Source organism: Colletotrichum karsti, assembly GCF_011947395.1.
Source record: "Colletotrichum karsti strain CkLH20 chromosome Unknown Scaffold21, whole genome shotgun sequence".
Classification (NCBI taxonomy): domain Eukaryota; kingdom Fungi; phylum Ascomycota; class Sordariomycetes; order Glomerellales; family Glomerellaceae; genus Colletotrichum; species Colletotrichum karsti.
In genome coordinates, this window is record NW_024065921.1 from 103,903 (window position 1) to 118,018 (window position 14,116).

Here is a 14,116-nt window from a genome sequence, read left to right on the forward strand (position 1 = left end):
CGAACAAAAGCACATACGCCGTAAAAATGCCCAGCAGGACGGAACCCGAGGACGTCACCATGGACGAGGCGCCCACCTCTGCCCAGCCCGAGGAGAACGAGGCCGAGGAGCAGGAGGCTGAGCAGGAGGAGGAGGAGGAGGAAGAGGAGGAGGAGGAAGAGGAGCCCCAGCGCGTCAAGATTGTATGTATTTGTCTTCGCCCTTGCTTGTGTTTCGGCATTTTTCATGAGGTTCGAGGTTTGAGGTCTCATTACTGACTTGACTGTAGCTCCCCGGCTCATCAGACACGGCCGCGTCGTTTGAATTCATCGATGAGAGCCATACTCTCGGCAACGCGCTGAGGTTCATCATCATGAAGAAGTACGTCATATTCTTCGACGACCTCTGAGGGTATAAGAGATGTTTGCTGACATTTATGAAATAGCCCTGACGTTGAGTTCTGCGCCTACTCTATCCCTCACCCCTCCGAGGCCAAGATGAACATCAGAATCCAGACCTATGGTAAGTTCTTGCCCCTCCACTTTCCGCTCCTCATTGAGGCACCGGGGCAACTCTCTGTCTCTTGAGTCTCTTGACTGACACACGTCCTCTTAGACGGAACTGCTGTCGCGGCTCTGCAAAAGGGTCTCAAGGACCTGCAGGCCCTCAGCGACACCGTCGCGGCGGAGTTCCTCCGTTCCAAGGAGGAGTTCGGCCGTTCATAGGCATTGAAGGGGGGAATCGGTACCATTGCATGTTTAGAGGCGTTTTTTTCTGGGAAAGGGGAAAAGAAACTCGGATCATAGACAAAAATGAAGCAGAGAGTTAATGGGAGGTTGCCTTCCTTTTTTTAAGTTTCCACATTTCTCGGTTTCCTTCCGGCAATTGAATGGGTTTGACGACGCGTAAAAGGCAGGTTTCTTGAATTTTTGGTCTTATATACACGAGCTCTAAGGTCTCTCTTTCTGAACGCTCAGTTGCGGCCCTGAATGGTCACAATCGTCAGCATGAATTCTATCAACACACATGCGTATGTGTTTGGCTTACCTCCAAGAACCCGGTCATGAAGCTGTTGGGCAACCGCTTGTCTCCTCTAAAGTTCTCCTCCTTGAAGTAGGACATGATGTGCGTGGTCTGCTTCCAGAAGTTCATCGTCTCCTGTTGTAGCACATCTCCGTCAGCGTCTGGTATAGCAGAGTTCCTCCGCAGCTCCTTGGGATATGGTCTCCCTCTCCCTCTCTCCTCTGACTGTCCTTTATGCTTCGGCGCGGGGAAGGCGGGCGCGTACCTGGTATTCGGCATGGCTCTTGAAGATCAAGACGTCGACGACAGGCAGCTTCTTGGCGAACCTGTGGCGTTCAAACTCCTCGCGTATCCGGGTGCGGAGGACGGACACGGGGAGTGGGACGTTGTACATGGTCTGGATCTCGGGCGCCTGGGTATCGGTACACTTCAATTAGCCTTTTTCCCTTTTCCCTTCTTTCCCCCTCCAATGCCTGGCTCCATTGCTCCAATTCGGACGTGCGGTATCGATCGTCGTCGCGGGAAGAGAGGAGGTTCACGTACAGCTCGGATCCATTCTCGGTACGAAGCGAGAACCCGTCGCTTTGCGTCGTTCCAGTTGGCCGCTGCGTTGCCCTTGGTCAGCTACCTGCGTACATCTCCAAAGGCTAGCCCGCGCTGCGCAGGTCAATCGGGATCGCAAACGTACACTGCCGGGTCGTCTTGGCGAATTGGGTCGGTGTGATGGCCATGGTGGGTGGCGGCGGCGGTTGCTGAACTTCGGAGGGGTTCGTGGATGGCGTCGTGCCCGGCTTCGCTGGGCTAAACGGTGATCTTGCGGGAGGTGCTGGGGAGCTTCCCGACGGTCTGGGAGCCGCCCAATCACGTGTGGGACTTAGTCAGCCTTCCCGAAAGTTGCGGCATTGAAGTGATAAGATAAGATTTCGGCTGGCGCAGGTAAGTCCATTTCGCCCCACCATTGAACATTGAACTTCGACCTTCTTCGTCATCCAGCGACGCGCCCGATTTTTGAACTCTGAGCAGTCGCCGCCGATACACGAATAACGCACCCGTACCACAACACCACGCCCGCCGACCAAACGAACCGCAGCCATGCCTCCCATGCGTCACTCGTCGAAGCGCAAGCCGCCTCCGGACGGCTTCAGCGACATCGAGGACCAGCTGCTCATCTTCCAGAACAAGATGAAGGACGCGCAGAACAAGCCGCCGCCGACGGGGCCGAAGCACCAGGCGCAGTGGGAGATTTTCCAGATTGCGCATACGCGGAGCCGATATGTGTACGACCTGTACTACGAGAAGGAGGCCATCAGCAAGCAGCTGTACGAGTGGCTGCTGAAGAACGGGTACGCGGACGCGATGCTCATCGCGAAGTGGAAAAAACAGGGCTACGAAAAGGTTTGTGGATTCCTCCTTCCTGGCGAGTTAGACGATTGCTAACGTAGGGGTCTTTAAAGTTGTGCTGTCTGCGCTGCGTTCAGACCAAGGAGACCAACTTCAACTCGACGTGCATATGCAGAGTTCCCAAGGCGCAGCTCAAGGAAGACCAGGAGGTGCAGTGCGTCAACTGCGGGTGTCATGGTTGCGCGTCTAGCGATTGAGCCATTTCGTTGAGACCATTGACAAATCAACCGTGGACAGGTCGATCTCGTCTGTACGGCGACAAGGCTTGACTCGGCAACAACAACATCGTGGGGCATAGGCGTTTGGCGTTATGGAGGATCCAACCCTACCCAGAGTATGAGAGATACTCGGGATATCGTTTGCTGCAAAGAGGTAGTGATCCTTTCAATTGACCGTTTTTGGTATCATTATGACCTGAACGCTAATCAAGATAGTGCTGTGCTTCGTGACGTCTTCATCGTTTTGCAAATCCTGCTCGCCCGCCGCCTCGTCCAAACCGCACGCTGTTCGGAACGAATTGCAACGCCGACATTGCGCCTGCCAGGTCTTCCATGTCCGTATCTGGACGTTCTGTCGGGTCCGGTTGCGTTGTTGGCTGTGTCGCTTGCCCCGAGGACGATGCTGCCCGAGCCTCCTTGCCACCCTTCTTCTCGTCCACTTCCATCTTAGTCTCACCTTGCGTTGAAGACGATTCCAAGATGCTTGATTTGCGCTTCGACTCCTTGCTGGCGACCGCGGTGGATGATTTCCGTCGATGATGTCCTCCCTCTACGAGCAGTGAGCGTCGTCCATCAATCCCCTCTTTCGTCACCGCGAAGAAGAAGTTTTTGGGATACATGTGCTTGTCGATGAGGTGCATGCGGCGCTTCTGCGGGGTCATGCACTTTCTCTCGCAGCCCTCGACGAAGCAGGAGTACTGCGATTTGTCAGTGATATTATCACAAGCTAAGGGCGAAGGGTTGTCTCACCGTATGCTCGCCCCTTTCCCGCTTTACGGCCGCAAAGGAGTCGTGACACTCTTCATGATGCACGTTAAGCAGATGCTCCGACGGCAGGTTTCTCCCGCATTCCAGACATCGATTCGTGTGCGTCTTGATGTAATGCGCCTCATACTCATCATACGACTTGAACGCGATGGCATCTCGATGAGGCGGCAGTGAACATCTCATGGCGAAATCCTCCGAGGACACGGCGGAAGTTTCTAGCTCTGCAATCTTGGTCGCCCGACTCCCTCCTTCATCGAGACTAACCGCCGGGCTATTACGGTCGTTGTCGGCGGCGAATGGCTCCTCTTCGTCCTCTCGTGAGCGTTTCATCTTGAGTGCAATGTGAGTTCTATGGAAGGGGGGTTTGTTTACTTAGGTTGCAAGGTCGCCACAGAATCCGCCCCCGAAAAGCCGCGGTGCTGTATTTAGAACTTGAGAGGAGCGGGCAGGAGCATGGATGAGGCTCAAGTCCGATTGAAGTCAGATACCAACCAAATATAGGTAGTGAGCTATCAAGCCGTGTAACTTTGGTAAGACCAGAGGAGACGGGACGTAAAGTAGCGAACAATAGCGACTCAATTGGAATCCAATGTTTTGGGCGGTGGAAGATCAAAGACCAGGGCGACGACGGTTCGGCGGTGGGGCACTGACGGTCAAAGACCCCAGCCGACGGAAAGTCAGGTCACCTCAGTCATCACTCATCAATCCAAATGCCAATCAGTACCTAGACACTTAGAAATGAGATTCTACTGACATTGCCCTTACTGCTCGTTACCTTGATTACTGCCCTTGCTCCTCCCTGCTACTTCTTTCATTACCCTCAGCGTCCGTAGTTACGATTAAAGTATTCGACAGAAAAAAATAAACGTGTAGTGAGGTAAGGTACCTACCTACCTAACCTTCAAGCAAGGGCCAGGTTGGCTCAGGTCCTCGGGCTCCTAACAAAGAAGCAGCGGTCGTTGGTACGCGGCAGGGGCTGTGCAGAGGTAACTCAGTTAAGACGCCTCCTCACGAGCCTGGGGCCTGGGCTGGAGGACCTGACGAGGAGGAGGAGGAGGCACCGAGGAGGAGGACCCTGGGCACGGGCCAATTGCAGCTGTTGAGGGGCTCCAACCAAAATAACTGATGCCCAGGTGGTGGAAACACAACTTTACCATAATACCTTGATGTTCTTTGCGTCTCCTTGACACCCGACGTCGCCGTCCTCTTTCTTCCTACCTTTTGCCATTCTGTGTCTATGTGATTGCAGAACCGCCTTCCTGTCCGAGTGTCTGCCTTGTTCGCCCGCCCCTTTTGAATGTCTGCTTTGGGTGGCGCATCTCTCGTCGCTCCTTCCCTCCGAACCTCCGCCCAATGTTTTCTTTCCCGACGACCTCATCACCCCGAGTACGTGCCGCCACAAGCCTTCGTTCCGACTCCCCGATCGCGTCGCCCTCTGCTCTGCACCTGCAGTCCTCTCGCCCACGAAGCGCTTGTCACTTTTTCCCAAGTTATGGATCGCGCGCGCACTTTGGGATCGGTTTCGAGAGCGTGTGAGCACAGCACGTAGCTTCAGGCTCATTCTTTGCACTTTTGCTTTGCCTCTGTCCTGCCTGACAGTCGATTTTTTGGAGTTCCGCTACTCCCACCATAACACCATCGCGAATTTCGCAACAACAACCCCTCCAACCCTGGGCTCGACCCTGGCTTTTCCACCATGGCCGACCATATCGACGTAGCAAAGGAGCGCTGGCAGTAAGTTGAATCACTGTTTTTTTTTGTCGTATTTGGTGGCGGATGCTTTTGGGCGCATCTGCGTAGAAAGGTGTCGGCGACTGTTGCCTCCTTCCTTGCCAATGCTGACCACTTTTAGACATGCGCTGAAAGTCCGCGCCAAATTCGCAAAAGAGCTGGACAAGCTCAAGGCCGATCCGGAAGGGAACGAACTTAAGCGCTTCGAGTCCTTGGAGAACATCATTTCGAAGTACGTACGAAGCCGCCTCTCCCGCCGGAGCGCCTGCTAATTCTGAACCTACCCAGCCTTCGATTCGATTGTATCACGGTCATATTCCACTCTTTCGAGTATGCCACCGAAGAAAAGGTCGACGCCACTCTCTGGGGGGCGCATGGCCAACTCAACTCCCAATACCGAAAGGCATGGCTCCGTCTGAAAGGCTCGCAGCATAATGTGCTGAAGCGCAAGCTGGACAAAATGTACATGGCCTTCCTGAAGACGTCGCAAGGCTTCTACATCGCCCACATCCAGCGCCTCGCCGCCATTTTCCCGATACCCGAGCTCTTGCGCATTGCGGAGGGCATCAAGGCCGATAAGATGAATGAGGAAAACCCGATTGCGAACGTTACGCCGACCGTGCATCGATGCATCCTCATGTTCTGCCACGCGGCTCTCATCCATCTTGGCGACCTCTCTAGATACCGAACCCAAATTCGCCCCAAAGTGCCTTCTGAGGCAGCCTTGACGTATTATTCACTCGCTCACGACATCATACCAACCTCGGGCTTCGCTCACCATCAAATGGCCCTGGTCTATTTGGAGGAGAAAAAGCACCTGGATATCATATATCACTTCTACCGTGCCCTGGCTATCGAAGAACCTCATCCGGTGGCGGAGTCTAACCTGGAAAGCGAGCTGAAAGCTGTCCAGCAGCCATCCACGCCGGCTCGTCGCACAGGTCCTCCACGTCCTCCTGGTCCCCAGGAGGCTTTCGTGTCCTGGTTCGTCAGTCTTCACGCACACTTCTACAAGGGAGAGCCATTCGCGCAGCACCAGGAGCTGGAGAAGGAAGTAATTCATCGGCTGGAGATGGCCATCAAGTCCCCAGATACCCGGGAGATGCTACAGAAGATGGTTCTACTCAACATTTCGGCCTTTCATCATTCTAACAGAAAAATGACCAGCAAGTACTTTGACGTCTTTCAGTTGCCATTCGCTAACTCGGCTGTAGAGAAGTGGACCATTACTGCTTCGCGGTCTTCGCATTTCCTCTTGCGCCTGAACGCTCGCTTCTTCTCGACATTTTGCCAACTTCTTAAGAAGGAGGTGGAGTCTCTGGCCGAAAGACACGCAAGGAGCGATCAATCGGCGGACGGCGCAGGGGAGGCTGATAAGATCAGCTCTTTGCTGGAGAACACTTTGCCCTTCGTTCGCTTGTACGCAGCATGGCTCGTGGCCTGTCGCGCTGAGATTTTGAACGCGCAAGATGCCCTGGAGCCTTGCATCAAAGACATGTTCAGGAGTTTCGCAAAAGCTCTGACTGTTCTTTGCGAGGTGTACGCCTGCGAGGATCTCAAGTTGACACCCTATCTGCTGCCGGAGGATGAGGAAGCCATCGGAATGCTTCCACTTTACGACTCACAGCTTCCGCCGAGCTGCCGCATTCACTACGATGAAGACTTTCAAACCCTGAAGCCGGAAGCTGTTCACTATAATGGTGGGCGATTCGATGCTCTCCGAGAAGTGTTTGCCAGGGTGCTGAGCACGATAAAATGCGGATACTTTCTTGCCGAGGATAATGGCTTCCCCTTTTCCCTAGGCTCGTCGGAGAAGGGCCTCAATTTCAACTTCGTGGAAGACTACGTTCCTATGGCATCAGCTCAGACACCAGCGACGCAGCCACTCGTACAGACAGCAGTCGACAAGACCGCCCCTGCGAAAGCATCCATTGTAGAGAAGGAAGCACCGCGGGCAAGGATTCACAAAAAGGCGCCTTCGAAACCAGCATCTTCGATGCCGCCTCCCAATGTGGACGTCACGCGTGCGCCGCCACCACAGTCAACTCCCGGCCGCAACAAGCAGACGCAGGGTCAGTCCGAGTATGACTTCAGTTCTGATGCCGACATGTTGAATATGGTCAACGACTTCCTCATGCCTCCCATCGCTAATCACGATTCTCCTGCCGAGAGCCCCGAGGACACTTCGTACGGGATGAACTCGACTATGGCCAACGAGGTATTTGGTGTGCCCCCGACCAACAGTCCACCAGCACTTGGATCAGCGACTGGAAAGACGTTCCCCAGCCTGCCATGGAACATGATCTACACGCCCACACCGCACGGAAAGAACTCCGAGCTGACGCCACCAGACCGTGCCGCCCGGGATGCAGCTGCTAGGAAGTCGTTTGATGCCGGCGTTCCAAACAGAAACGCTCAGGTCTCTAGCATCGGCCTGCTCGATGATCCTTTTGGAGATGGGCAGGATGGTCAGTACATGTCTCGGCCGCCGCAGCAGTCGCAGCAGCAGCAACAGCGGTATGCTGGTACCCCAGACGGTATGACGGCCCATCAGGACCGCCTGCTCCAAGCCTTTGGCAAGCAGCGGCCTGACTCTAGATCTACGAGCCGCGATTACTCCGGAAGCTACGGACTATGGACCAGTCCGTACGCGGAGGTCAGTCCCAGCTCGCTGCAACCTCGCGCGGCTTCTACTCACGCGCGCAACATGAGCGGATCTCGGCTGCAGCATCCACAGAGTCCCAGCGTGCCCCAGAGTGGAGAGAACCTTCCTTTGTCAAACAGCAGCCAGTTCTCCAACAACAGCAGCATCTACCAGGGCACCCCGTGCAACGGGATCGCGTACACCGCGACGACCGCCTTCGGAAGGGGCCCCATTGCCCACATGACCGAGGACCCAACCCACTACAAGAACCTGGTCAGGAACAACGGAGGGGCTGCTACTGACGGCTACACCGCGGGATACAATGACATGATTCTCCAGTCCGCCATGGCTGACGAGATGAGACGCGCTTCAGGACAGAATCTCCGTCGGTGAAGCATCAGATGGGGGAGTCCATGACTTGCTCTTTGAAAACTCAAGTCCAGCCTACGCGGCTCAACTCCATGAGCCGCGCGGTTGGCAGATGAACTTACCATCTTTGCTATTGCGATGTGAGCATGATGTGAGCTCTTGTTGGTGAACTCGAAAGCTGACCAACCACACAGGGAAATGGCTACCACTCAGGTGCCAACCACTCGCCGGATAATCGTTTTGCTCTCACGAATTGTTTCTTGGACGGGTTTCACACGACACGGAGGTGACTGGTCTGGGAATATTTCAATCTGGCCGTTCTTTCTTTCAGCCGAATTGGTCCTCCGTTGTTTACTATTTCATGACCCGGGGCTCGGATCGTGGAAGATGTCAAGCCCATATTGCAAGTTGATGCAAGTGCTATTGCCACTCATTTAAGCTCCTCAGGAGCCAACGCCGTTGTTGAAACCGTTTTCCCTTGAACCCCCTCAACGCCAGACTGTCGAAATGGACGAAAATGCCAATGGCATTATTTGTAGGCTAGAGGCCTGAGATCTAAGCAGAGTAGGTCTGCTTGGGGAAGGGGTAGCTGAGAGATAGTTAGCAAATGATGATGATACTCGCACAAACCTTTCTTTCGCATTGCGCGCGTGTAAGTGATCTAAAGGGAAACTTACGAAGGACCAAGCTCCTGGATGCTGAGCTTAGCGAGCCACTGGCCCATGTCGACGGACTCGTCGAGAGACTTGCCGTCGACGAGGCCAGCCATGAAACCACCAGCGAAGGCGTCACCGGCACCGTTGGTGTCGTTGATCTGCTCCTTGGCGATGGGCTTGACGGGGTACTCCTTGACGTTGTCCTCGCCCTGGACGGCAACGAGGGTAGGCTCGGTACCCTGGGTGACGATGGCGACACGCTTGCGCTTGCCGTTCTCCTTGGGGAGGTCGGCGAGGCGCTTGGCGATCTCCTTCAGGTCGGTGGTGCCCCAGCTGTGAGCCTCGGCGTAGGCGGCGGCCTCGGTCTCGTTGCCGATGACGTAGTCCCAGTAGGGGGCGCTGGCGTCGAGGGGGTCCTTGAAGAACTGGCAGATGAAGGGGGCGGACAGGCTGACGGCGAAGATCTTGTCGTTCTTGGCGGCCTCCTCGGCGAGCTTCTGGATGGCCGGGGGGCAGACGGTGAAGTGGTAGCCGCCGATGTAGTAGGCCTGGGCGCCCTCGACAAGGGACCAGACGTCCGGGCGGGTGAGGTGCTCGAGGTCGTAGTGGTTGGCGGCACCGAGGTCGGTGCACATGGAGCGGTCGTGGCCGGTGATGACGACGCCGCAGCGGCCGGTGGGGATCTTGGGGTCGACGCGGTACTCGACGCGCAGGCCGGCGGTCTTGACGGCGTCCTGGAGGATGGAGGCGTACTTGTCGTCACCGACACCGCCGAGGTAGACGACGGAGTTGGGGGGCAGGATGTACTGGGCGCCGCGGGCCGTGTTCTGGGCGGCGCCGCCGGCGATGAGCTTGGCGTCGTAGTTGTTGAGGAGGTCCTCGTAGATGCCGGCGTGCTTCTCCTCGGCGAGGATGGCGTCGTTGGGCTTGAGGTCGTACTTTTCGAGGAGGTCCTTGCTGCCGACTGCTTGAATGTCTGGAGGGGCGGGCGGTGTTAACGAAGCTCGGTGTTAAGGGAGGGGTAACTTTTTGGGCGCGAGGAGGGGCATTCAACCCCTCGTTTTCCGACAGCAATTGTGTCGAGAAGAAAGACTTACCAAGCAGAGGGTTCTCGAGGCAGAGAAGACGGAATTCCTTGGAGGCCATTTTGTTCAATTGGGGTATTCTGGGGTGTACGGAGGAGGTGTGGGAGAGACGGTGGGAGAAGGGGGAGCTCTTTTCAAAGATTTTGATTTTGGTGCTCCGGCGGGCGGCGTAGGACGCTGAGGAGGTGATGGTGGGGTACTGCTGGTTGGATCTGGTGTCGGAGGAGGTGGGGTGGTGGGAGAAACGTGCTTGAGGGCGGGCAGCTGAGCTCGCCGCAGGGAGGACGGTGACAGGGATGGTGGGGCGAGTCGAAAAGGTTCTTGTCGGTGTTGCTGTCGCCGTTGCCGTTGCGTTGAGTGCAGGTGGGATTGCCGCGAGTCGTCTGAGGGCCGTTGTGTTGCTGCAACATCGGTATTGGGTGAGACACCTGGACGAGGCGGTGACTGCGGACATCTTGGTGGTCGATTGGTCGACTTCTTTCTTTTGAATGAGACTTCGGTTTCTGTAGATTTTGGAGATGGAATCTGGGGAATCCCGAGACGGGGATTTCAGCGGTTTTTGTGGTCGATGCTCACAAGTCAGATCATGCCACTTACCGACTGACCGAATTGTCACGAGATGGCGCGGCTTTCCTGATGCATAATAATTCAGATTGATGAGCCCATGTTACCAGGGCATCAACTACGTAAGGCAGCTAGAGCCGTTTCGTTCCGCCTCCAACTCTCCTTCCTCGTCGTGTGACAAGTCCATAACCCCATTTTTGATATGATCAGCTTCGTGCGGCGCAAAACTCCGGCCATTCTTCTCTTTCACTCGTCACGATTCTTGGTCCCGCATTACACGTTTCACCCTCTCGACGGGGGGGGAATCATGGCTTGTTCATTCAATGCTCAAAATGCCTTTTTGTACTTGCCGACGAGCTACCAGGTGAACTGCCCTCGCGAGTACCCTCAAAAGATGCCAGCCGCATAACACCAACCCAATGGAACCCTGAAATCCAGCCAGACTATGACATTTATTCCTTGACCTTCTGGGTACCACGGAGCAGACCGGTACGTCTGGCAGCAATGAGACCGGCCTTCTGTCCCTGGGCGGCGTAGCGGGAGATGGTCGACGCCTTACCAATGTGCTGGTGGTTACCACCACCGTGAGGGTGATCAACGGGGTTCATGGCAACACCACGGGTCTTGGGCCAGCTGTTGCGCTTGACGGCGAACTTGTGCTTGGCGCGGGAAGCCTCTGTAGATGAGTCGTTAGCAATCTGTTCCTCTCATCCGCCATCGTTCCGCGACCGAATCCACCGGGAGAAAAACATACTCAGCAGGGGCTTGTCGGTACGGCCACCACCGGCAACGATACCGATCATTCCTCTCGCCTCGCTGTGAACGACCTTCTTGGCACCAGAGGGGAGCTTGATGCGGGTCTTGCCCTCATCGGGGTTGTGGCCGACAATGGTGATGTAGTTGCCGGAGGTGCGGCCGAGGGTGCCACGGTCGCCGATCTTGGTCTCGACGTTGGAGACGACGGTACCCTCGGGCATGGAGCCAAGGGGAAGGACGTTGCCGACGGTGAGGGCGGCCTTCTTGCCGGCGTAGATGAACTGGCCGGTGTACATGCCCTCGTTGGCGATGAAGGTCTCGGTGTGCTGCTTGAACTTGTAGGGGTCACGGAAGACGACCTGGGCCAGGGGGGCACCACGGCCGGCATCGTGGATGATGTCCTTCACGACACCGCGGACGTAGCCGTGACGCTCGGCATAGTCGAGGTTGCGGAACTTCGCGGGGGCCTATAATTTGACAATCGTTAGGAAAAATTGTCGTGGGCCGCGCGGCCGGTGCGCGCAAAATTCGGTGGGATGGTTTCGGGTCGTACCTTGTTCAGGCGGGTGTTGGCCGTGAAGATGCTTCCACGGCCCTTCCTCTGGTTGCGGATCTGGAGGAGAGAGTGTCAGCGCCCAATGTCCATCTTCGAAAGTTCGTGATCGGTGAAATTAAAAAAGTTCGTAGGGTTCGATATCGAGGAAATTTCGGGGTAGCGACAACGAGCCGCAAGTCGAGAATGCGTCGGAATGTCTGTTCGTGATGATGATCCAGTGTCAATAGAGCAATTACTTACAACGCGACCCATTTTGGCAGTCCTCTGGCGGTCGGAGGGCTAGGTGTTGTCGACGGTGGTGATGGTTGCGAAATTCAGATAGATCGAGAGACCTAAGGGAATTTTCGTACCAGGCTTGTGTGGACTTTCGGAGGGCTCTCGCTAGAGCACGTGCTTGATCACCTGACCCTAATGATCGGGGACGAAAGGGTCGCGCGGTCAGTTTCGGCCCCAGTCCACCGTAAAAAGAAGCACGGACGGGCAAAAATGCGAGCCCCACCACCCCACTGCTGTTGGTCAGCCTCGACCCCGTCGAACGCCTGCATCGCGTCACGATCTCCGCACTTTACCCTCACCTCAGGAACGTCCGGATTTCGGCCTCATCGGTCCTGCGTTCGCAATAACGGTCGACGGCGACGTGCACGACGGAAACCTACTCCGCATGGTGAGGGAGAAATGATGAATATTCGGATGCACAATCATCGTAATGCATCAAAGCTTGAATGGTTTCCCTCTGTTCTCATCAACTTCTGCGCTCCGTGGGTGGTTGCATTTGCTAAATCTCTCGTCAAGGTTGATGAAATCGAATGCGTTCGACGTGTGTTGCGGGCGGGTACGATTAAGAGACGGCTCGCGGGATTTCGGCGAGGTTACGCCCCAGGGTTTTGGGCGGCACGATGTGGTCCAGCGATCAACGTCATCGGAGTCATCCTAGATGAGGGAGCGTTATCTTGCAATTTTGAGATGTTCTCATTTCAAGATTCATCCGAACCGACGATGAGTGTCTTTTTATGAGTTAGACCTCGGTCAATCAAGCGCGGGGATCAGCGTGTACGGTTGCGAGTGATCGTCATCCTGGCCTGGTTACCTCTAGTGAGACGCCAAAGAAAGACCACACAGATTCTACCACGAATATGGTTTTGCAACTAGATGCTGTGCAGTGCGCAGCTTATCAAGTCTGCATTGGGTCTACTAGCAGCATCATTTTTCATTGGTATCGTGATGGGCCGAATGAACTCGACAAGGACGATGAGGACGACACGGGAGTTGGTGACGATGGAGAGCCTACTGCACGTCAGTTGCACGGCGATAGCCTCACTTTTCTGCTTGGTTGGGCCCCCAAATGCAAAGTTGCGTGGGTTGCGAATGGCTGGGTGAAGGTAATGCTGCACGGTCATGTGACATGTGATCTAGGCAGTGGGCAGGTATGGGGACCACGGAGGAATGCTTCGCGAATGGAGCAAACATCCGACCTCGGATTGAGAAGAGCTGGCATCGCCTTCACGACACGAAAAAGAGGCGACTATCACCGCGAAAATACATGGCTATCCTGTCGACATCCGAGCATGAGGCGTCTACCACACGGTTTAGGGCCAATGAATCGTCAACTCAGCTGGCCGCGACAAAGAAGTCTGACAAGCATCGCCGACGGGAATAGCATCGATTTTGGCCACCCGGATAGGTGCGAGAATCAAAGTTGGCAGGACGAGTGCCATGCACGCAGCAGTTGCGTGCATACGGCAGGGGTGTCACAGCTACGCGCCAGTCCACTTCTGTGCACCACTGCGATTACGACAGCGATGGAGAATCTGTTAACGACCACGACATTGAAGAAGCCTCTGATCCGGTGTCATGGACATTCTGCAGGCGGACATTGATATTGAGGAGAAGGTTTGTCGCGCCCAGGGTGCCTGCGGACGGGAGTGACTGCTGATGTGGGGTACGGCCGAAGGGCCGACGTGGGTGCTCCAAGACGATGAAGGCAAGACTATTGAAGCGTAATCCTCTCGGCGCGCAAACAGGATAATTGGATAAAACGGCTCAACGAGCAGCACGAGAAAGCAGCGGGCTTGGAGAAAGGCGTATCATCAGATGCGGCTGGCCAGGTCTTTGATGTCTGGTTTTGGAGAAAGCACGTCGTTGTAGGGAGGCATATTAGAATTTAAATGACTCGGACCTATCAGAGAGGACCCAAAGAACGTGCGGCTCTAGGCGTGGTTTAATTAGTTCCGCTGGTGGGCGTTGTTCGAAACTTCTTCGCTGGACATACACCGTCGCGCCCAAACCTCCACCCACCGCACCTTACTTCAACCACCGCGACACCCACCACCATCAAATTCCCAACAACACACACATCGGCCATCGTC

At 55.4% G+C, this 14,116-nt stretch overlaps 7 protein-coding genes across 7 annotated transcripts; 3 read left to right on the forward strand and 4 right to left on the reverse strand.

The window, feature by feature from the left end:
- Positions 1-26: 26 nt before the first annotated feature.
- On the forward strand, positions 27-704 carry CkaCkLH20_06871 (uncharacterized protein; the record flags this gene model as incomplete). Its single annotated transcript, XM_038889588.1, has 4 exons — positions 27-182; positions 269-360; positions 425-501; positions 595-704. The coding sequence occupies 4 exons, from the start codon at positions 27-29 to the stop codon at positions 702-704; spliced, it is 435 nt and encodes a 144-aa protein (XP_038744951.1).
- Positions 705-996: 292 nt separating this feature from the next.
- On the reverse strand, positions 997-1,733 carry CkaCkLH20_06872 (nadh-ubiquinone oxidoreductase kda subunit; the record flags this gene model as incomplete). The annotated part of the gene is made up of 4 exons (XM_038889589.1): positions 997-1,137; positions 1,268-1,414; positions 1,546-1,607; positions 1,691-1,733. 4 exons carry the CDS (start codon positions 1,731-1,733, stop codon positions 997-999), a joined length of 393 nt encoding a protein of 130 aa, XP_038744952.1.
- Positions 1,734-2,094: 361 nt separating this feature from the next.
- Positions 2,095-2,600, forward strand: CkaCkLH20_06873 (cell cycle control protein cwf14; the record flags this gene model as incomplete). Its single annotated transcript, XM_038889590.1, has 2 exons — positions 2,095-2,397; positions 2,457-2,600. 2 exons carry the CDS (start codon positions 2,095-2,097, stop codon positions 2,598-2,600), a joined length of 447 nt encoding a protein of 148 aa, XP_038744953.1.
- Positions 2,601-2,857: 257 nt separating this feature from the next.
- Positions 2,858-3,719, reverse strand: CkaCkLH20_06874 (C2H2 type zinc finger domain protein; the record flags this gene model as incomplete). The annotated part of the gene is made up of 2 exons (XM_038889591.1): positions 2,858-3,319; positions 3,372-3,719. 2 exons carry the CDS (start codon positions 3,717-3,719, stop codon positions 2,858-2,860), a joined length of 810 nt encoding a protein of 269 aa, XP_038744954.1.
- Positions 3,720-5,085: 1,366 nt separating this feature from the next.
- Positions 5,086-8,157, forward strand: CkaCkLH20_06875 (uncharacterized protein; the record flags this gene model as incomplete). The annotated part of the gene is made up of 3 exons (XM_038889592.1): positions 5,086-5,123; positions 5,242-5,352; positions 5,409-8,157. The coding sequence occupies 3 exons, from the start codon at positions 5,086-5,088 to the stop codon at positions 8,155-8,157; spliced, it is 2,898 nt and encodes a 965-aa protein (XP_038744955.1).
- Positions 8,158-8,688: 531 nt separating this feature from the next.
- Positions 8,689-10,328, reverse strand: CkaCkLH20_06876 (pfkB family carbohydrate kinase; the record flags this gene model as incomplete). The annotated part of the gene is made up of 3 exons (XM_038889593.1): positions 8,689-8,722; positions 8,811-9,765; positions 9,887-10,328. The coding sequence occupies 3 exons, from the start codon at positions 10,326-10,328 to the stop codon at positions 8,689-8,691; spliced, it is 1,431 nt and encodes a 476-aa protein (XP_038744956.1).
- Positions 10,329-10,890: 562 nt separating this feature from the next.
- Positions 10,891-13,147, reverse strand: CkaCkLH20_06877 (60s ribosomal protein l2; the record flags this gene model as incomplete). The annotated part of the gene is made up of 4 exons (XM_038889594.1): positions 10,891-11,114; positions 11,193-11,661; positions 11,748-11,807; positions 12,992-13,147. 4 exons carry the CDS (start codon positions 13,145-13,147, stop codon positions 10,891-10,893), a joined length of 909 nt encoding a protein of 302 aa, XP_038744957.1.
- Positions 13,148-14,116: the final 969 nt, after the last annotated feature.